Genomic DNA, 22748 nt, shown 5'->3' with positions numbered 1-22748 from the left:
TCTTGTACCATTCTTGTGGCATTTTAACACCAGATTGAAATTCTGATTCGCTTCCATTCTTGTACCATTCTTGTGGCATTTTAACACCAGATTGAAATTCTGATTCGCTTCCATTCTTGTACCATTCTTGTGGCATTTTAACACCAGATTGAAATTCTGATTCGCTTCCATTCTTGTACCATTCTTGTGGCATTTTAACACCAGATTGAAATTCTGATTCGCTTCCATTCTTGTACCATTCTTGTGGCATTTTAACACCAGATTGAAATTCTGCTACAGATGGAAAGCTATGCATTTTTAATATTTCCTTACTGGGTATAATCACTACTATCCATAAGTTAACAGAAACATAGCAGTACTATCGACAGGAGTGTAATGACTCAAGGATAAATATATATACAAGGGATATATAATAAAGGTGACTTTGGACATGCTACTCACATCCTAAAAACGGTTAAGAAATTAGCTCATTTGCTCTTGTTTTTTTTTCATTCTTCAACCCCCCCTTTGCAGTGCCTTTAGCTCTTACAAATAAATATCAAGACTCAAATTAAACTGAAATATTCTTGTCAAATTATACTTGGAGTGCTACCAGTTGTATATAAAGTAAAGCCTACAATTAGCTGAGCATTTTTAGATTATTTTGGGCACATTTGTTCTGGGAATACAAATGATTGATCAAATGGACCAACAGGGAGAAGGGTTGTGAAGTAGCAGGAAGAAGCAATGGTGAGTTCATGTAAAAGAGAGCTAACACACGAACAAATATGCAATATCAAAAGTGGCTATAATTCACACAGGAACAATGGATGGAATGCTGTAATAAAGAAGCTTCAGACACCGAGGCAATTCCCACAGAGCTATAAATGTAACAGGAGACAGCTTTCTCAAAACTGTGGCAAAATCACAGAAAAGGCAATGTAAAATTAAATGCACATTGAGGAGGTAATGTTTTATGCAGTCACTAAAGAGGAAAGCCTATGCCAAGTCAGTTGCATAACAATCCACAGGGAGTGGCATGGTTATACAAAAATGTGTTATCGCTTGGGAATGAAACTATTTTCCTGATAGTATAAGTTTTTAATTAGTTTATTTGCATTAAATAAACAACCATTTACTGAATCCTTCAACCAATTGATGCTTTACATTGTTCAAAGTTTTACCGAACCAGGGTTTCTGATAATTGGAACATTCTATATGCCTACTGTGAAAATTATTTTACATTTTAGTTGATATTTGTCTAGAAAATTGTGACTTCAGTGATTCAACACAAATAAGAAATGTGTTTTTGATGAATTCCACAGTTGCAGGTATGTATTGATTTGGAGATTTTCATAATATAGCATGTTCAACTATATCTTGAATGTGATATTATGTTCATCTGGAAAAGAGATTTCAAAGAAAAATCTAGGAGTTAAATGAAGATCTTCAAATGGTACTGGAATTTTTGCCACTCTAGTGCTTGATCAGAGGGATCGTTTTTAACTCTCTGCTTGAGGGAGAACATATAATACGCTGATGCCAAACCTGACACCAAAACTCAGCAGCAACTAAATTTGCTCTGTCAGTAACAAACACTTTGTCTTTCAGAATTAAAAAGATTATATTTCTTTAGAATAAGTTTCTCCAAGTTGCAACTGACAGATATTTCACTGTGTATTTTTATGGTCTGTATGTACTATCTCGCAAGCCTTTGTATCTTTTACCTTAAATCAACTTGTTTAAAAATTGAATTAATTTCTCTTAAATGTCTTACTGATTTATTAGATTTATAGAATGACTGATTTTCTCATTACTTGTGGCTTTCCAAATAATTATCTCACCGCCTACATTTTACATATGAACAATAGCAAGGTACTTTAAAAATAATCAACATTCACATTCTGTAGCTAAATTACTAAAAATGTAGCCAATTGCATTCTATAAAACTGACCAATCACATTCCACAAATAAAAATAATATAGCCAACATGCCATTTTGTGCACGACTGAAACTTTAACACGGCATTCCTTCCGATGCCTGATGGAGTAGTGGATTAACTTTGCACTAAAAAAAAATGTACTGGTAGCAGTGCACTGTGAACCTTGCCTTAATTTTAATCTTCAGCATAGCATGAAACTATATTAGAACTTTTTCTGGAAACCATGGGACAAATTACCTAGATATGATTATTATAGGAAAAAAAATCACTCCAAGGAATTTCATGAATTGTTAATCCAGAAAATGACAAATATTTTTGGAACTTTTGAATAATTCACTTCTCAAACCAACTGTTTAAAAATGATCACCGTTTAATAAATAGAAATTATATCTATTTTCTTTGATGTGGTCTCAAGTGATTGACTAAATGAGGATTGGTAAAACCACAGCTCACAGTGTACAGTTACAGCCTGGCAGTTTCTGACCTTCAGGGAGCCTAAGAGTGATTGTCACAGTAACTGTAATACACTCTCTGAATGAGGTACATCAAAGGATTTCAAAGGTAGAGATGAAACTAAAAAGAATGACAATTTAGCATTCTCTAAGCACCTGTATGCTCTATTGGGTTAGAGAGGTTCATCATACAAGTCTGTTTTGTTTTTATGTTACTGTCTTTGATTTAAGATTACAGTCATGTAAGCCGTTCAAAGAAAGAATACTATGAAACTTCTAAACCCTTTCAAGTGGTTGTAGCCCCCTTTTTTGGATCTTTTAGACATTGGTATTCAACTCATCAACAACAGTAGGTTTTTAAAATATTTTTTTTTAAATCATGAATTCTATAGAACTAAGAGTACTTTTTCTTTAGAGATGTTGGATATTAGATTTAGAGGAAAGCAGACATTTTTTTCTTCTAAGATACTGGATTTATAAAAAGCCAAGCTAACAGCTACATTATTTGTTTGTATTATAAATACCTTGCAATTTGCCTGGTTTGAGACAGTGAGAAAATAGGTTTATGCATCCACCAACCTCTCTGTCACAATTGAGGGAAGAACATAACATTGCGCATATATCACTATATAAGGTAACTTGATAAAACACACCAACTAAAATAGAGTATAAAGTATGCAGCGTAAATTGATCCAACAAGGATTTTTTTATTGCACAAATTCAAGTATTCACTGTTTAGTTTCTTATACTGGAAAAATGAGTCACTTGCCAATGCAGGCTATTCTCTACAGAAATCTGAAAATGTGTATGGGCTATCTTGTGTATTTTTACTTTTTGTGTTTTATTATTATTATTATCATTTTGTACTTTATCTTTTGTGTTTTTTTTGTGCTGCAATGGATCCACAGTAACAAGTGTTTCATTCTCCTTACACTTGAGTACAGGAAATGACATTAAACAATCTTGAAAAACTGATGTAATAACTCATCTTTCTGCTTTTGCATTTACATTTCTGGTGGTGGATGTGGCCTACTAAGAGAGTGTCTGCTTCCCTTTGTAATTAAGGGAATTTTTTACTTGCCGAAGAGATTACCTAAAAATATTGGTAAAAGTTAGTCACGGACAATAATGGGAAGGTACTGATTATTTTGTGTAAATGATAAAATAAATTAGGACATAATAATTGCATAGTAACTAGAGCTGGTGCCTCCAGTGACCATGTTCCATTGTTACTTCAGGAACTGTCTGTAGAGAGTTTGTACATTCTCATGTGGTTTTGCTCTGGTGCTCCGATTTTCTCCCATATCTCAAAGTTGTGCAGGTATTCTAAATTTCCCCCTTTTTTTTATAGGTAAATGGTAGAGTCCAGGGTTAGTTTTTGGGAATGTAGGGGCCAGAGGTTACAGAATAATAGTGGAGGAATGGCATTGTTCTGTGACTTGCTGAGCTGTATGCCCTCCTCCTAAGCAATACGGACATATGGAGATTCTTGCTGTACATGAAGAAGAGTCTCTGCCCAAAACATCAATTCATTTTCACAGATGCTGCCTGACTGGCTGAGTTCCTCAAGCATTTTGTGTGTATTGCTTTGGATTTCCAGCATCTGCAGACTTTTTCGTGTTTACAATGGGGAGATGGCTCAGTTAGTTATATACTACTGGTACCTTCCAAGCGTAAGTATGATATTTGGGCTGAAACTATAGCACATTTTGAGTGAATAGTGTTGAATGATTAAATGATGAGCCAAGTAGCCAACTCCAATATCTACTTTCCATTTATTTCCAGTTGTATTTCAAGCAATTAAAAGCAAACCATTTTAATTTCCAATTAGCTGCCACTTATTTACAAATACTTCCAACACTATTAATCATTTTAGCCAATAGTCTGCTTTTAACAATGCTGTATTGCTCAAAGTAACTCATATGAAATCTTTTTACTAAGTACTTTGAGAGCAATTATCCCATTGTTGGTTGTTGGTTTTCTTAAATTTCTATTTTCATAAAGGAATGGAAACTAAATTTCTATGCATTTATGCTGTTGGGAATGAAATGTCATGACGTGGCAGTGAAATGCCATGATGTTCATTCACAGGATGCAAACTATGACTCACGGTTGAAAACAAAATGAATCTTCATGTGATTTACCTGCATGCTATACGTCATGTCTAGATCAGGCATTTCCATTTTTAAGCTCAACAGAGATCACAGCTCCCCCTTGTGCTGCCTAGCAAAACAATCTGACTTCATAAACAATGTCAGATTCAGCTTTTTCAAAATGGTTTTCCCTCCAATATGTACGTGTGTGTGAATATATACGTGAACCTATTCATTACAAAATATCCTCGATCAATTGAAGTTTCAATTTATTTACAAAAGAAGCTGGTTGTTTGCCTGAAAAGAAACACACTTCTACTGATGGATCTAAGCTGATGTGTTTTCCAAATGAACAGAAGCCTAAGTTACATGAAGCAACATAACTTTGTTTAGCAATGTTTCCACTTTTTTGTTCCTACCTGAAGTTCATTGTATTTATACTATTCATAACAAGTACATTCATAACAAGAGATCAGATTCATCTGAGCAAGGTAAATTTCACCTTTATAAATATAGCTAATCACCTCTACAGCACCATTCCTCCATAGTGCTGCAGATAATGCAGTTCCAATCAAATTGTGGGTCTTCTCAATGGAGTTATTGGAGGTTTATTAAAGTAGAAGGGAAGTGAAAAGTGTGCTCCTAATAGGAAGGCCAATGTAAGTGAATTAAAAATAAATCCTATAATTGCAATAATTTTCTATTAAATTAGAATAAATTGCTTTTGGAGATCAATGCAAATTAACTTCTTCACAAAAGGAATGTATGCATAAGATACTTAAAAGGAGAACCATGTCCAAGCACAATCTCATAGAATTGACTAGCTATCACTCCGCATTTATATTAACAATTGGGAAACTATATCCTTCTTGCCATCATGGAGCAACTTGCAAACTCAAGAAAAAAAACAATTAAAATTCTATGAATAATTAATTTCAGCTGCCAGGTGGTTTTGTGCCATCAAATTGACAAAACAACTAGAACACGTGTTTGAGAGAAGGGGTTAGATATGACCTGAAGTATCAGGTAACATTATTCATTGAACAGACAGGTAACTTGGATTCCTTCCAGCTCCTGCTGCACAATAGTGTGCTCTGTGTGTGAGCATTCGGTTCATGGTTTACTCTGAAAACAAGATTGCAAGTCAGTCTGGAATAATTCCAGCTTTATGGATTAGTAAGAGCCACATCAGCTGATAGGATTTTGTCACGTTACTTTAGGATAAACTAGATAATCCCAGAATCTTGGCAATACATTGAACCATTTATGGTGAAAGGCTTGATTCTGGATTATCACAACCACGGTGCCCTTTCTGTTTCTCAAGAAACCAAAATCTTGGATTCTCAAAAGCAGAAAAGTAACATGAAGTACTTCAAATGAATGAGAAATATTGCACTTACACATGCAAGTTAACATATACAGTGGTGATTCGAACATAGAAACACAGAAAACCTACAGCACAATACAGGCCCTTTGGCCCACAAAGCTGTGCTGAACATGACCTTACCTGAGAAATTACCTAGGGTTACCCATAGCCCTCTATTTTTCTGAGCTCCATGTACCTATCTAGGAGTCTCTTAAAGACCCTATCGTATCTGCCTCCTCCACTGTTGTCGGCAGCCCATTCCATGCACTCACCACTCTCTGCGTAAAAAACTTACCCCTGGCATCTACTCTGTACCTACTACCAAGCACCTTAAATACATACAAATGCTAGACATGTACTCCGATCTATGTCAAAAGAGCATTTATTTGAAAAAGGACCTTGTGCTTTCCCAGCATTTATTTGGTTGTGTACAGTTTTCCTTTCTTTGTTACAAGTTCATTTGAAGGATACACCAGGAATTTACTTTGCAGTTGTGTGCAAGCCAGGCAATTTAGTTGGTAATGGCTAAAGCAGTCCCATACACTCAATACAGATTTTTATCAAATCTTAGTTGATTAGATGAAAAACATAATTTTAAAGAATTTGAAAGAATATTTTCATGGTCTAGTAAGTTATAGATGGATTCGAATCAACAATGGTGAAGCACTGGAAGCTGATCAAGAAAACAAGAAGCAATATGGTTGTCTTTGGATTTAAGTGGAGGAAGAAAAATATTTTGGTGCTATAATTATTTCATAACTTAATTTCATCACTGAACATTAAAAAAAAGTATCTAAAATGTAAATGCAATCGCATTTGTTAAGATCTATCATCATATATAGCTATTTAGAATGGAATCTCATCAAAAACTTTTAATGTTGCTTTGATTAACCCTATTGAACAGGATGTAGATAACTATTTAAGAATAAAGCTTAAAAGAATAGGTGCCACAGACCAAAATTCAATGGATGTCAGCAGCTGGAGGATTCTTACATCTAAATGGACATAAGCTCAATAATGTGGGGTAAGATTAATACCTTAATTTAATTGTCTCTGTTGGTTGGGTAATCAGGGAAGAATTTCAGGATTTTATAAAGATTTATATACTCATCAGTATATTAAAGAAATGTAGAAAAATCCGTAACTAAAATAAATTATGCAATGCACAGAGAAGGGAGAGGGGCTCAATCTGAAAACTGACCTTTTTTCATATTTTTATGCTGTTAAAACCTATATCTTTTCCTGATAAAGCTGTCATACAAGACTTCTGCTAATGGAGGATTCTAATAATGAATGAAGGATGAAGTAGCTTTATGCAATTTGTGATATTAAATCTTGGATTGTCAGGATTTTATTGGGTTTTTATCAGAAGTCTCCATTAATGGTACCAGCAGTATCGCTACAAAATTCATGCTATCTACCCACATACTGATGTTTATAGAAACTGTAAGTATAAAGGATACTCCAAATGCAGTGTTAATATATTTTAACACGTCTCCTCTCCAAGTCAAGAAAAAGATGCAAAGGTACTTAAAAAGCTGACAATTGGGAAAAAAAACAAACTCAACATTTTCTCAGGTGACTATTGTTTACTGTCTGGCCAGCTCTTAGAGATGTGTTTTAAAAAAAAACAAGAGATAACTGTGCAAGTACTATGCAGGACACTGAGGAATGAGAGTAACATCACATACCCTCTGTGGTTTTCCTTCCCCCAAATCACCATCACTAAAATACGAACATTATACTGCTCAAAATACTTAGCTACACATAAACTGCCACATTTACTGACAATATAACAGTCACTGAACTTCAAAAGAAATTTACAGGCATGGTATACTTCAAAGGAAGTTATAAGCTGCTTTATAATGTTATATCATTTTCCCATTAAGTATAAAATCTCCCTTAATAACTCATACACAATGATCTCAGTTTTTAATTATATAATCTGATCATATTCAAAAGTTTTTGAACATATTTTATTGAAGCATTGATTATCACCTTAAGACCACCAATAATCTTGCTTGCTGATGTGGCCAAGCAAAACATCTCGCAAGGGTTAACCTGCCATCACATTCATTAATAACCCCAAACGTAGTAAAAAAAAGAGGAATCCCCAATTTCATAAAATGACAAAAGTATCATACCTCTTTAATTGCTGACATCTTAACACTCTCATAGTAATGTAGAGGTGCATTTGGAGCATTCATATCATAGCCAAACCCAGCTACAGCCACCTCATCACAGTTGTGTAAAGCCATTGTTATTGCAACAGAGCCTAGTGTTGGTATATTCTGTAAAGGAAAAGAAAACAAACATAATTAACTACCAACAGAATGAGCAAATTTTTGGGAGGCCATATCCAACTCTATTTTTGGAAGTAAGTTATTGTGAAACTCTATGAAGCTAAAGGGCTGGATGGTAAGGTGGGGGGGGGGGGGGTGGTGAACAGAGAAAAGTTTTCAAATGACTTTTACTCTCAAAGGCGACATCCCCCATATATTAAGAGAATATTTAGAGTATCTTAGAGTACAAAAGAGTGCAAATCTTCCAAATTTAACCAACAAAGTTGGCTTCATATTTAGTACACAGAACACTACGTATGAAGTCAGAGGAAACAATGTATAGAGAAGACAATGAGGTGTATGGGATGTCCAGGGAGGGGTAGCACCTTGGGTGAAGGAGATTGTGGTGACCATTCTAGGATAGCTCACTCACCTTTGCTCCCCACGGGACACTCAGCTCTCACCTGTGGCTCCAAGTAGCTGTTTGCATGTGACAGCGGCCACGCCCCAGTACACCACTTCGACAGGCAGGCTAAACCAGTTGAGGGTAGCTGGCGGCCTTGCATCCCAGTGAGAAAGGTACATGCCTGCTCTAGCATGCAAAGTCAGCTCCGGATAAGATCTACAGTGAGATCCAACGGCTAGAAAGGTGGTACTGCAACACTCTCTGAAGAGTGAAGGGCATGAAAAGACACAGAAGGCGTCATGGTCATCCCATGCAACCAAGGAAGACCCCAGTTTTGCAATGCTTGTTTGTACCACTGGACCTGGACTTCTGAGTTCCAGAGAGTGGAAATGCTCCAATGCAATGGCTTTTCCACTTTAAAACCTGTCCCACACAGATGACCTGTAATCATTAGACACAGTGGATAACCACCATAGAGAACACTGCTCTGTAAACAAGGATACTGACATGGTCCCACATGCTAAGTTAGTCCAGAACTATGTGTCAGATCACACAGGATCAAGGGTGAGCTTGCCGAATGGATATACAACTGGCTTAGGTGGTAGTGCTGGGATGTTCTTCCAGATTGCAGGTATTTTCTAGATTGTAATCAGCGGAGTATCTCAGAGATCGGTGCTGGGTCCACTGTGGTTCATCATCTACATTAATATGACCTTACAGATGGCCTCTTACAAAGAGGAGACCTGATAGACAGATAAAAAATAATAAGGAGCAGAAATAAGGAGAGAATCCCATATCTTTTTTTTCCCAGAATAAGGGAGTCAAAGTTCCCCTACAGATTTAAAGTGAGAGGGAAAAGATTTGTAGGGGACTTCAGCGGAAAGTGGGTGTATGGAACGAGCTGCCAAAGGAAGTGGTAGAAGTAGATACAAATACAATGTTTAAAAGAGATTTGGACTGGTACATGGATAAGAAAGGCTTAGAGGAATATGGACCAAAAACAGGCAAAAGCTCAGATGAGCCAAATGGTCAGCAAGGACGAGCTGTCGAGCTGTGCCAAAGTGGTAGTTTCCATGCTGTATAGCTATGACACAAGCTGAAAAACTGAGACCAGAAACGGCAGTAAATCTCAGATTGCCTTTATTGTCGCCTCCCAGTCAAGTCCCTCGCTACAGAGTGCATAATCCAGGATTCCATATAGGAGTCGCACTGAGAAAGTGCTACATTGTTGGAGGTGCCAGTTTTCAGATGAAGATGACAGGTTGTTCTAGAATATAAAACAAAAATTCTATTTCATTATTGAAACAAAATCTGTGTGGGTGGGGGCGGGGATAGTATCTTTCTCATATATTAGCTATCATGAATCAATTGACCAACTTCAATCAGGTAGACCAACTGGTCATTAGTGCAAGGATGGACTGTTTCAAAGAGGAGCATGGTAGTTGTTGTTATGGATTTATTATTTCGATAATATTTGAGCAATATTGTAAATATATTGTTTGATAAATTATTCTTTGTTGTTTACATGCATTGTGGGTTATGTGAATTGAATGCATCATGACGCTAACGCGTGATAGGTGTGTGCCTCACTTAAAGTGTACAGGAAGTTAGACTCACATTTCAGATTCCGATGTCTTCCTTTTAATTAGGTTAATGTTTTGGAGTCACAAAACTTAACAGTGGTGATGAGGTATTTTTAAAACAAACCAGAAATGGTTAACAACCTGTTGAAGCACAGCGCGGAATGGTCAAGTTAAAAGAACGCTTTGAAAGGAAAGACATGACCCAGTTAAAGAAAATGCAGAAAACGGAAGAATTCACAGGTTCATAAACAGCGAGTACCAGATCATAATAATCATTTTAAAAAAAGAGCAGAAACGGATGCCTACTTTGGAAAGATTGCTGCATTCAATTACACGAGTAGCTGAATATTATATACAGAGCAAAGTGAGCACTATTTTAAAACAAATGGAATAGCCAATGAGAAATGAGTACCTGTTTTGCTGAGTGTATCAGATTTAAAGCATACAGTTTGCTTTGAAGTTTGACTGCTCCAACCAAACTAGTAGAAATGAGCTTTACTGATATTGTGAAAGTAATTCATTAACATTTATGTTAGGTCATCCGCTTTGGAAAAAAAATGAAAGAGCAGATTATTATTTAAATGGTAAAAAATTGCAGCATGCCGCTGTGCAGAGGGACTTGGGAGTGCCTGTGCATGAATCACAAAAGGTTGGTTTGCAGGCGCAGCAGGCTATCAAGAAGGCAAATGGAATGTTGGCCTTCAATGGTAGAGGGATTGAATTTAAGAGCAGGGAGGTTATGCTGCAACTGTACAGGGTACTGGTGAGGCCGCACCTGGAATAACGCATACAGTTCTGGCCTCCTTACTTGAAGGATATACCGGCTTTGGAGATGGTACAGAGGAGGTTCACCAGGTTGATTCCAGAGATGAGGGGGATTAGATGATGAGAAGAGATTGAGTCGCCTGGGACTGTACTCACTGGAATTCAGAAGAATGAGAGAAGATCTTATAGAAACATGTAAAATTATGAAAGGGATAGATAAGATAAAGGCAGGAAAGTTTGTTTCCACTGGTAGGTGAGACTAGAACTAGGGGACATAGCCTCATTGGGGGGAGAGTAGATTTAGGACAGAAAAGAGGAGGAACTGCTTTTCCTAGAGAGTGGTGAATCTGTACCCAATAAAGCAGTGGAGGCTACCTCAGTAAATATATTTAAGACAAGGTTGAATAGATTTTTGCATAGTGGGGGAATTAAGAGTTATGGGGAAAAGGCAGGTAGGTACAGATGAGTCCATGGCCAGACCAGCCATGATCTTATTGAATGGTGGAGCAGGCTCGATGGGCTGGATGGCCTACTCCTGCTTCTGTTTCTTATGTTCTTATGAACATTTAGATTGAAAAATGATTTAGGAATAAAAAGAAAGGGGAGTCCATTTCCCTTCTGCCTATCACTTCCCAGCTCTCTACTTCATCCCTCCCCCATCCCATGTTACTTCACTCCTGATGAAGGGTTTTGGCCCGAAACATCGTCACTACCTCCTCCCATAGATGCTGTCTGGCCTGCTGAGTTCTGCCAGCATTTTGTGTTTTTATGGAGTCCATTTTATTGTGTGTAGATGAATTGAAGAGATTTTCTGAGCATGATCAGTTCAATGATGCACTGAGAGATTGTTTAGTTGTGGAACCTTACAAGGAAGCATTCAAAAACAGCTCCTAACTGAAGCACAATTTACATTTAAAAGAGCAGTTGAAATAGCTATATCAATGGAAGCAGCAGGGGTGCAATTGAGTTGCAGTCAGGGATTGAAGTGAGCATGAACAAAATTGCAATGTTTAAACAGAAACTGGCCTGGCCAAACAAACTGTGTTACCGCTGTGGCAGAGGCTCACACACACCAGACCAATGCAGTTTTAAAGGAGAAACGTGCAGAAAATGCAACATAGTTGGTCATGTACAAAGAGTATGACTGCATAGGGAAGAGAAAAAGCTAAAAAGTTAAGTTACTGTTTCAAAAAAAAATCTGTAAAAATGTAATAATGAGAGTGACACAGGACTGCGTACCCTTGAGACTGACAATATGAAAACTAACAATAGACAAGCAATATGGCTTAAACCAGAAGAGAATGGCAAATCAATTGAAATGAAATTGGACACTGATTTGGCTGTTTCAGTCATTCCACAAAGTGAATTTGAATGGCATTTCAAAGATACTAAACTGAAACCTACAAATATCCAGCTAAGAACATATTCTGGGGAAAAGATATCTCCTGTGGGAATGACATTTGTAACAGTGAAATACACCAACCAAAAAACCACATTGGGCTTTATGTGGTAAAAACAGGAGGGCTAGTATTGTGGGGATGTGAGTGGGTGAGACAATTGCAACTTGATTGGAGATTGATCCAAGGGTCACCAGGAGACGCTCATGGAGTGAGTACTGTTTCAGATTCGCTCCATAACCTTTACTTTTTTAACCTATGATCACCCTTATTTAACTTATTTTTACCTACACCAGAAGATTCTTGTTACTTTCTTGGACTTATCTTTAAGAGTGTACTGTGAATTTTGAAGAAATGAGTACAGAAATGGCTTTAAGATCTAAAGGGCGAGACCCTGGGAAAGATTCTAACGGCAACGGAAAGAGAAAAAAGACTGATCCTAAACGTACTGAATTGATTTATGATACGTTATTGGAGCTCTTAAATGAAAAATTTGAAGAACAACGACAAACTTTCAAAGAAGATTTAAAGGCTTTCCAGGATTCTCTGGATAAGATTGGTCATGAAGTTAAACAGCATCAAACTTTAATTGCAACTCTGCAAGAGGACGCTTGGAAGCGAGACTTGAAAATCGAGAATCTGGAGCAGAAATTATCTTTGGCGATTAAACAGTTGGAAATACCTAAAGCCAAGAGTGTCGATTTTGAAAATCGATCTAGAAGACAGAACTTATGCATACTTGGTCTCCCGGAAGGTATCGAACAAGGAGACCCCTCGAAGTATTTCGCTCAACTTTTAAAGGATGCGTTCCCTTCTGTTTTCCCAGATAGTCCTCCGTTACTTGATCGTGCCCATAGAATTATGCACCGATCACCAAGTTCTTCATCTAAACCACCTGTTGTAATCGTTTGATTTCACTATGTGCATGTTAAAGAGCACCTTATTCATTTGGCTCGTTGTTTAGGGATAGTTAAATTGCGAGAATTCCAATTCTGGCTTGTGGAGGATTTTAGCCCAGAAGTGATGAAGGCGCGGCTCGCTTTTAAACCTTTGATGTCTGAATGTTACGAGAAAAACCTAAAACCAGCGCTTTTATACCCTGCTAAACTTAGAATCTCGCCTTCGAATGCACCACAACGTGTTTTTCTCTCCGCATCTGATGCTCGAAGCTTTCTGGATGAGAATTATCCTACTGCTTTGGTTTCTCGTCTCTAATAAATGTTGGGTTTTGATCGTTACAAGATAATTTTTGTTTCCAAAACCAGATTTTGTTTCTGGTTATTGGTGTAGGTTTATTTTACATTTTATATTCCTATTAAAGCTTTTCTTTATCGACGTACTAATCTTTTTAATTTACTTACTTTAATCATTGTATTTTATTTTGTTAGTCATTATTATTAATTCTCTGAAGGTGAATTTTTTTAACGTTTTGATATATATCTTTTTTTTCATTTTTTGTGTAACTAAGATGGCAGTTTCTTATTAAAATACTTCTTGCTTTTTTTTTGATTTTGCCATTTTTTTTGTCTTTTTCTTCCTATAATGCCTTTCTTATCACATCCTAACTTTTATTTGTTCGGGTTTTAACCCGATTTATAAGATACCAGTGTTCATATTCTTTTTGTTTTCTTTTTACTAGCAATTATATTAAGAAGTCTGTTTTAGTATAGTGTTAATTACTTTTTAGGATTTTGGATGGATTTTTTTTTCTCCTTTATATATTTGGAGTCGCTTTCTGGAGAGATGGGGGTAGATTTAGTGTCACGCTTTTTTTTCCTGGCCTCCTTTAGGCTCAGGAGGGTCTCTTTTTCGTGGGTGGTGGGTGGGGGGTTTCTTTCTAATTCTACTGGTCTTTTTATTAGTTTTTCTAGCTTCTTCCATTTGGGCTGATTTCAAACTACTAAAATGTCTGATGTGTCATCATTTCTGGTTCCTCCACTTATTTTTGTTCCTCTTCCAGGTGCATGAGTTCATACTTTGGTTAACTCTTTATATACCAAAGGGTTGATTTTAGAAATATGGCTCAGACCATTAATTTTGTCTCTTGGAATACTAATGGCTTAAACCATCTGATTAAACGGAAAAAGATTTTTAAAGTATTCCAAAGACTGAACGCGCATATTATTTTTGCACAAGAAACTCATGTGAAGAAAGAGGACAATCAATGTTTTTTTTAGGTTTTGGAAGGGTCAACAGTACCATTCGAATTTGAATGCCAAAGTAAAAGGAGTTTCAATTTTTATTGACTCCTCTATTACATTTGTTCAACACGATATTATTTCAGATCCGAATGGTAGATTTTTGTTAATTACTGGGTTACTTTTTAATAAGAAGGTTGCTATGGTTAATGTTTATGCTCCAAATGTGGATTATCCTGATTTCTTTAAGTCTTTATTTACTTCTCTACCTAATCTAAATGAATATATGTTAATAATGGGTGGTGACCTCAATTGTTGCTTAAATCCTTTGCTAGATAGATCTATATCCATTCAGACTTTACCAAATAAGTCGGCCACTTATTTCAATTCTTTTTTGACTGATACTGGAATTTTCGATATTTGGAGATTTCTACATCCTAAGGACAAAGAGTTTTCATTTTTCTCACATGTCTATCATTCTTACTTGAGAATTGACTACTTTTTCATTGACTCTCGTTTTATTCCATCTGTAATTGGTTGTAATTATGACATTATAGCCATCTCTGATCATGCTCCAATGAAACTTTCTATTAAATTAATGGACACAGCTCCTAGTACTAAGCAATGGTGATTTGATTCTACCTTACTACAAGATCCGGATTTCATTAAATTTATAAAGGAACAGATTGATTTCTTCTTTTCAACTAATTCCACGGATGAAATCTCCTGCGGAACACTTTGGGACACTTTTAAAGCATATATACGTGGACAGATTATCTCCTATTCTGTCGGTCTGAGAAAACGTATTAAGAAGAAAACTCTTTTATTGGTTGATAAGATTAAAGAAATTGACAAGAAATATTCGATTGCTCCTAGTAAGGAGCTTTACAAACAAAGGGTTGAGCTTCAAATGGAACACAGTTTGTTACTTACATCTTCGATTGAAAATCAATTAATGAAAACCAGAAGTGATTTTTATACACATAGTGATAAATCGGGTAAACTGTTAGCTAACCAATTGAGAATGCTTTGGTTAAATGTCAAATTATTAAGATACGCCAACAGAATGGTGAACTGACAGTTAATCATGATGAGATAAATAAATCTTTTCAAGATTTTTATACCTCCCTGTATCATTCTGAATTTCCTCATGATCATAATACCATGCATGATTTTTTAGGGAAATTGAATTTTCCAAAATTGTCATCTGAAGAACTTTTAATATTGGAAACTCCTATTACAGATTATTGAATATTGTTTATACTCCTTCACGCAGTACCTCAGAATATGTCATTTCATTAGATGCGGAGAAAGCATTTGATAGAGTTGAATGGCCATATTTATTTACTGTGCTTGAGAAGTTTAATTTTAGTCCGACATTTATATCCTGGATTAAATTGATATATCATACTCCAGTAGCCTCGGTTTTTACTAACAATCAAAGATCTCCCTTTTTTCGTTTATTTCGGGGTACCAGGCAAGGTTGTCCTCTTAGTCCATTATTATTTGTTATTGCTCTGGAACCTTTGACAATTGCTATCAGAGAATCACCTAACATTTTTGGCATTACATAAGTTATCATTATACGCAGATGATCTGTTACTATACATTTCTGATCCTGAGAAATCCATTCCTGCAGTTATATCATTATTGGCTCAGTTTAGTAATTTTTCTGGGTATAAATTGAATCTTAATAAGAGTGAATTGTTCCCCTTAAATAGACAGGTTCCAATTTATGGAAATTTACCTTTTAAATTAGTTAATGACTTTTTTATATACTTAGGGATTAAAATTACAATAAATCATAAGGAGTTATTCAAGGTTAATTTTTTACTCTTAATTGATCAGATTAAATGTTTGTTTACTAAATGATCACCACTGTCTTTATCTCTGATAGGTCGGATTGATGCTATTAAGATGATTATTTTACCCAAGTTCTTATATATATTTCAAGCGGTACCAATTTTTATTCCGAAATCCTTTTTTGACAATGTTGATTCAAAAATTTCCTCATATATATGGCAGAATAAAAATCCTAGATTGGGTAAAAGATATTTACAGAAGTCAAAGAAGGAAGGTGGATTGGCATTGCCTAATTTTAGATTTTATTATTGGGCAATTAATATTCGATATTTGAATTGTTGGTTAAGGGATTTGGATTTATCTCCTAGCCCTCATTGGGTAAATCTGGAAACTAAATCTGTACAAGGATTTTCTTTGGGCTCTATTTTAGGGACTTCTCTTCCCGATAGTTACGTACACTTTACGTATATGGCTTCAATTTCGGAAATTTTTTGGGTTGAATCAGTTTGTTTTATCAATTTCTATTGTATCCAATTTCTTTTTTCATCCCTCTATTATGGACCAAGCTTATTCAGCTTGGAAGACTAAAGGTATACTATGATTTTCTGATTTATTTTTGGATAATTGTTTTATGTCTTTTATTATATTTATCTAATAAATATAATTTGCCTAGATCTAATTTTTTTAGATATTTACAGATTAGGAATATTTTAAACACTGTACTTCCTACCTTTCCAAATCTTGTTTCTTCGGGTATTTAGAAGAAATTGTTAGAACTAAATCCTTTTCAGAAAGGTGTAATATCAAATGTTTACAATATAATTATGAAAATACATTCAGAGGCCTTTTATAAGATTAAAAATGATTGGGAAAGAGAACTTAACCTTACTATCCCTATTGAGAATTAGGATAAAATTCTTCAATTAGTTAATTTATCCTCTATATGTGCTAAACATTCATTGATACAGTTTAAAGTTGTGCACAGGGCTCATATGTCCAAGGATAAATTGGCTCGTTTTTATTCCCATATAAGTCCTATATGTGACAGATGTCATTCTGAGATAGCTTCTTTAACTCATAAGTTTTGGTCACGTCCGCTTTTGAAAAAATATTGGAAAGACATTTTCGATATTATTTCCACGGTATTGAACATTGATTTACAACCTCATCCTATTACTGTAATCTTTGGTTTACCAATGATAGAGTCTTTATCTCTATTTAAGAGATTTATCTTCTTCTGCTTGTCGGATAATTGCATTCCTTACATTAATGGCTAGAAGATCTATTTTGTTGAATTGGGAAGAAATTAATCCCCCTACCATATTTCATTGGTTTTCTCAAACTATGTTATGTCTAAATTTGAAAAAAATTAGAAATGTCATAAATGACCTTTCTATTAAATTTGAAATGACTTGGAGGCCATTTATTCAATATTTTCACATGATGTAATTCCACCCTGTTCCATTCCTATTTGTTTTTCCGGTTTTGATTATATGTATGTTGAGAGGATCGGAGTTGGGGACTCTGATGATTCTTTGTCTTTTTATAGATACTATAAACAGCCCATTTAAAAAAAAAAAAATTCCTCCCTTTTTTCCTTTTTTTTCTCTTTATTATTTAGTGGTTAGTTTGTTAGATTAGTTCTTCTTAGGGCAATATTTTTTTTTTCTCTTTTTCTCTTTTTTTTCTCAACATGATATACCTACCGTAGATTCCGTACTACAGAGCGCACCTGATTAAAAGCCGCAGGCTCTAATTTTAGAAAGAAAATCAATTTTGTACTTGTACAAGCCACACCAGATTTTAAGCCGTAGGTGTCCCACGTTGTAATATGAGATATTTACACAGAAAGATATTACACGTGAGGATTTTTTAACTTTTAATTAAATCCGTATGGTAACATAAACAAATACATATTGCAAATGCTTTTTTTCGAACCGTGCCTGTAACACGGCTACTTTTAAATATACATACGTATCGGTAACACACAAATTACGTTGCGTATACTTTTTTACTGAACAGTGCACGAACAACATTCCAATATCTCCTAACGACTGGTAAAAAAATATATACTGCAGCCTACCAGGAAAAGTTAATGATCGCCTTTAACTTAAAAGCAGCGTTTTCGCGCGGGTCTAATGCGCTCCCCCCCACCTTTCCGTTTATCGCAAACCGGTATTTTTCCACAAGACGCGGTGAAACCGGATGTGACGTCATAGCATCCCGGGATGTAGTACAGAAAACAAATATACTTAAAACACTTCTAACTTTAACTAGAAAATACTAACAAATGAATTACTAAGCGAAAATATTATAAACTAAATAACTGCCATAAAGGCAGCACAATGCTTTTCTTCGAGTGTTTTCCATGTTGATGAGGGTGAGTACAAATGACTGATTTACAATAATTTAATTGTGAAAGTGCGCTTGATTTATCGTACAATTTCATTGGACCTCTGTGAACTACTCATCAATTTTATTGGTCTACTGTTACGAGGCAAAATGTTTTTGGCGGCATGAAAAAAAACCATGCACTAGCCGCACCGTAGTAAAGGCCGCAGTGTTCAAAGCTGTTCAAAGCGTGGGAAAAAAGTAGCGGCTTATAATCTGGCATCTACGGTAGTTTTTTTTGTTGTTTCGTTTGTATGATAGTTGTATCATTCATGATTTGGGAAGACTTAACTATATTGTACTTATTGCTTGTGTATCCTTTTATGTTCATTTTAATTTTGTAATTTTGTAATCCCAATAACTCTGTATTAATCTTATCATGTTGATATTAATAAAAAGATTGAAAAAGAAAGATTGGAGATTGATCCACCATTTGCATGCCACACCCAGTAACAGAGTCAACTGAAAGTGAATTATGAAAGGCCTGGATGATACCACAACTGTCTCCATGCTGTACACCATGAACTGTTGCAAAACAGAGGGCAAAGAGGTACTGGTGCCAACCTCTGTGCCTATGGTTGGAAAACGCATTGGACTAAGGAAGGACCAGTTTGCTCAGAGGAAGCATGAAAGTGACAAAATCAGTGATCGGATCACTACAATCTTTGTAGATAACATATCTGAGAAAGTCAGTGATTTGTTAATTAGGCAGTTACTTGTGAAATGTGGCTTGGTTTTAAGCTAAAGGAGAGTCCAAGGAGCTTCATGGAAGTTCCAAGCATTCAGCTTTTGTTAGTGTGTATATGCTCATCTGAAGATGTTGTGGATGAGGAAACCAAGGAAGAAATCAGATTGTAAATGGAACAACAGAGGGATTAATAAGAGAATACTCCAGTGAACTCCCAAAATCAAGATGCACAAACTAGAAGAGGAAGGAGAAAAAAGATGTGGACAGCTGTCAAAACCACTTCCTGCAATCTCAGAGTCAACTCCTACAACCACCATGGATGAGGCCCCAGAATCTGAGATTGTTTCACAGCCACAAGCCTCACCTGCCAAGCAGAGTGACCTCCCTTGTCAGGAAAGACATTATTCCACAAGAGTAAGGTCTCCACAGCAAATAAATATTTAGGTCTGAATGGTATAATTTAAAAATTTACTATACTGTGGATGTCCGTATAGTAGTTGTATTATGTAGTAGACTGCGTATATAGTTGAGATGCATTCTATTTTGAGTTGGAATTTATAAATATGCAAGGAGGAGTGTTAATAGATTTAATATTTCAATAATATTTGCCTGAAATTGTAAATATATTATTTGATTAAGCATTCCTTGTTGTGTACATAATGCATTGCAGGTTATATATAAGAGTACATGAGTGTATATGTCATGCTCTTACCATGTGATACATGTACGTCTTGCGTAAGTAAACACAAAGTTAGACTCACACTTTGGATGCCCATGTCTTTCTTTTAAATAGTTTTAATGTTTTGGAGTTACAAAACATTACAATTATCCTCAAGTGAATGATGTGGCCAATACTTATTCCTCAACCAACAGCACAAAGATACCAAATAAACTCTGCTCGGACTTCTAGCTAGGTACAGGTATCGATTTTAATCAACATTTCAATGACAAACTCTGTCACCTTCATCACGGATGATGCCTAGGCATGTCTAGTCCAGTGGTATATCTAGCCCCGTCGTCCATTCCTGCTATTTGCTCAGTCCTTAACCATCAGGTTTCTGCTGTCCCACCTTGTTTACAATCCAATTCCAGTTCTTACTTAGAGCAAGACCTTCATCTTTGTTAAAATTCTTTCCCTCTAGTTTTATTTCAATGGCTTTCTTCAACAGGTGGTCTCAAAACCATTGCCCCTAATGAAGATAGCACAGTTTGTCATCGAAACATTGGTTAAAATCAATACCAGTACCCAACTGGAAGCCAGAGAAGAGTTTATTTGTTATATATGTTGGGAAAGCACTTGATCCTTTAGCACAAAGATAGATCGCCGATCGTTTCGCCGAACACCGGCGCTCAGTCCTCCAGCAGTGGCGGGATCGCCCTGTGGCCACCACACACTTCAATTCTACAGACCACTCCCACTCCAATATGTCTGTCCATGGCCTCCTCTACCGTCAAGATGAGGCCACATGCAGGTCGATGGAGCAATACCTTATCTCCCGCCAAGGTAGCCTTCGACCCGCCAGCATGAACATTCAACTCACAGACCTCCGTTGATACCCCTGCCCCCCCCTTACCCCATCCCTATCTATTATTTTAGTCTGGTTCTCTTTCTCTCTCTTTTTTCCCCCTCACTATAATCTCCCCCCAGCCCTACCTTTCTTTCTCTTTTATTTCCCATAATTCTCCACCTTCCCCCTAGCCCATTTCCCTTCAGCCTATCACTTCCCAGCTCTCTACTTCATCCCTCCCCCCACTTCTTATCCCCCCTCAACCATCCCATGTTACTTCACTCCTGATGAAGGGTTTCGGCCTGAAATGTCGTCACTACCTCCTCCCATAGATGCTGTCTGGCCTGCTGAGTTCTGCCAGAATCTTGTGTTTTTATTTATTTCCAGCATCTGCAGATTCACTCGTGTTACCTACATTAGTTACTCGTTTTCGCATTACAAAGAGGATTTTCGCTTTTAGAATTTTTTTTCCCATATAAATTAATGGTTCTTTGCTTTATGCCATTTTGGCTTAAGAAAGGTTTCATAGGAACACTACCTTTGTAAACTGGGGGGGGGGGGGGGGCGGTGGGTGGAGACACCTGTACTTGGTTTTGGAACAGAGTCCACATTTATTTTACTGGAGATTCCCAAAGTGGAGATGAGGAAGAAAAATTTAATTCTGATGAATGGTCTTCAGCCTGACCAACTGAGTGTTTTCAGTATTTTGTGTGTCAGTGATTAATTTTTTAATTTTAGTATTAGTGGATTAATGAGTTTTTATTTATTATTTTTGTCAGAGACATAAATAGATAAATTTAAAGTCAAAAATCATGTCATATATGGTCCAATTTAATCTCTTCCATGTCTGGTAGACAGCCACAACCCCTGATGTATTATTCCAATTTTTATTGTACTACTATATCCTATCTCAGGACCAATATATTTTTCTTCTCAGTTGATTAAAAAGAGATAACTGAGTACAGAGAAAAGTGCTTCAAGTTATTTAATTAACAAAATACTCTTTTCATACTGACGATATCCTTTTATCCTTGGGCTGTGGCTAGAAGTACAAACTAATCCTACTGGAGAATAGCAAGCCTATTAACTATGAACAAGATTAACTTATAATTAGTATTCTATGCAGTTCTAGAAGTTCAATGTGATGTGTAGAATTAATTGTTAATCTGAAACCTTTGTAGTTGCATATGATTAACAGGTTTGATATCGTTTTGTAATCACACTCTATTGGTGTCTTATCACTTCTTTCCAAACAGCAATACACATATTGATGTGTCTGACAATCCATTGATAACATATACCCAAGGTTCCTGTCATCAAGTCTCCAGGATTCTTAAGGATTTGTAGGACTTTTGAACCTGAAGATATCATCAAAGGTACAGTTACCATAGAAACATGATTCGAAATAAATGGCTTAGCTAATTCATCTTTTACTGAAAATCTAAATTATTCCTGGTCTAAACATGCTTGGCAGCTAACCTTCAATCTCCTCAAAATTAATCAATAGGCTTCAAGACTTTGGTCTCAATACCTCCTTGTGCAATTGGATCCTCGATTCCCTCTCTTGCAGACCCTAGTCACTTCGGATCGGCAGCAACATTTCTTCTACAATCACCATCAGCACAGGTGCACCACAAGGCTGTGTGCTTAGCCCCTGCTCTATTTGCTGTACACTTAATGACAGTGGAGCTAAATACAAGTCTAATGCTGTATTCAAGCATGCTGACGACACCACTGTTGTAGGCCAAATAAAAGGTGGTGATAAATCAACATATAGGAGGGAGATTGAAAATCTAGCTGAATGGTGTCACAACAACAACCTCTTACTCATGGTCAGCAAGACCAAGGAGCTGATTATTAACTTCAGGAGAAGGAAACTGGAAGTCCATGTGCCAGTCCTCAATGGAGGATCAGAGGTGGAGAGGGTCAGTGACCTTAAATTGCTCTGTGTTATC

The 22748-nt window shown here is 36.2% G+C and overlaps 1 protein-coding gene across 11 annotated transcripts in view; it reads right to left on the bottom strand.

Annotated features, from left to right (window-relative positions):
- The window catches only part of LOC140736843 (CMP-N-acetylneuraminate-beta-1,4-galactoside alpha-2,3-sialyltransferase-like), a 542908-nt gene that overhangs the window by 31886 nt on the left and 488274 nt on the right, over positions 1-22748 (bottom strand). For all 11 annotated transcript variants that reach the window (XM_073062828.1, XM_073062823.1, XM_073062829.1 and 8 more), the window contains one exon: positions 7977-8123. In XM_073062828.1, the coding sequence (XP_072918929.1) occupies positions 7977-8123 (147 nt within the window). The remainder of the gene's footprint in view (positions 1-7976; positions 8124-22748) is intronic.

The sequence above is a fragment of the Hemitrygon akajei genome, chromosome 12 (genome assembly GCF_048418815.1).
Source record: "Hemitrygon akajei chromosome 12, sHemAka1.3, whole genome shotgun sequence".
NCBI classification, from domain to species: Eukaryota; Metazoa; Chordata; class Chondrichthyes; order Myliobatiformes; family Dasyatidae; genus Hemitrygon; species Hemitrygon akajei.
This window is presented reverse-complemented; position numbering and strand designations above follow the sequence as displayed.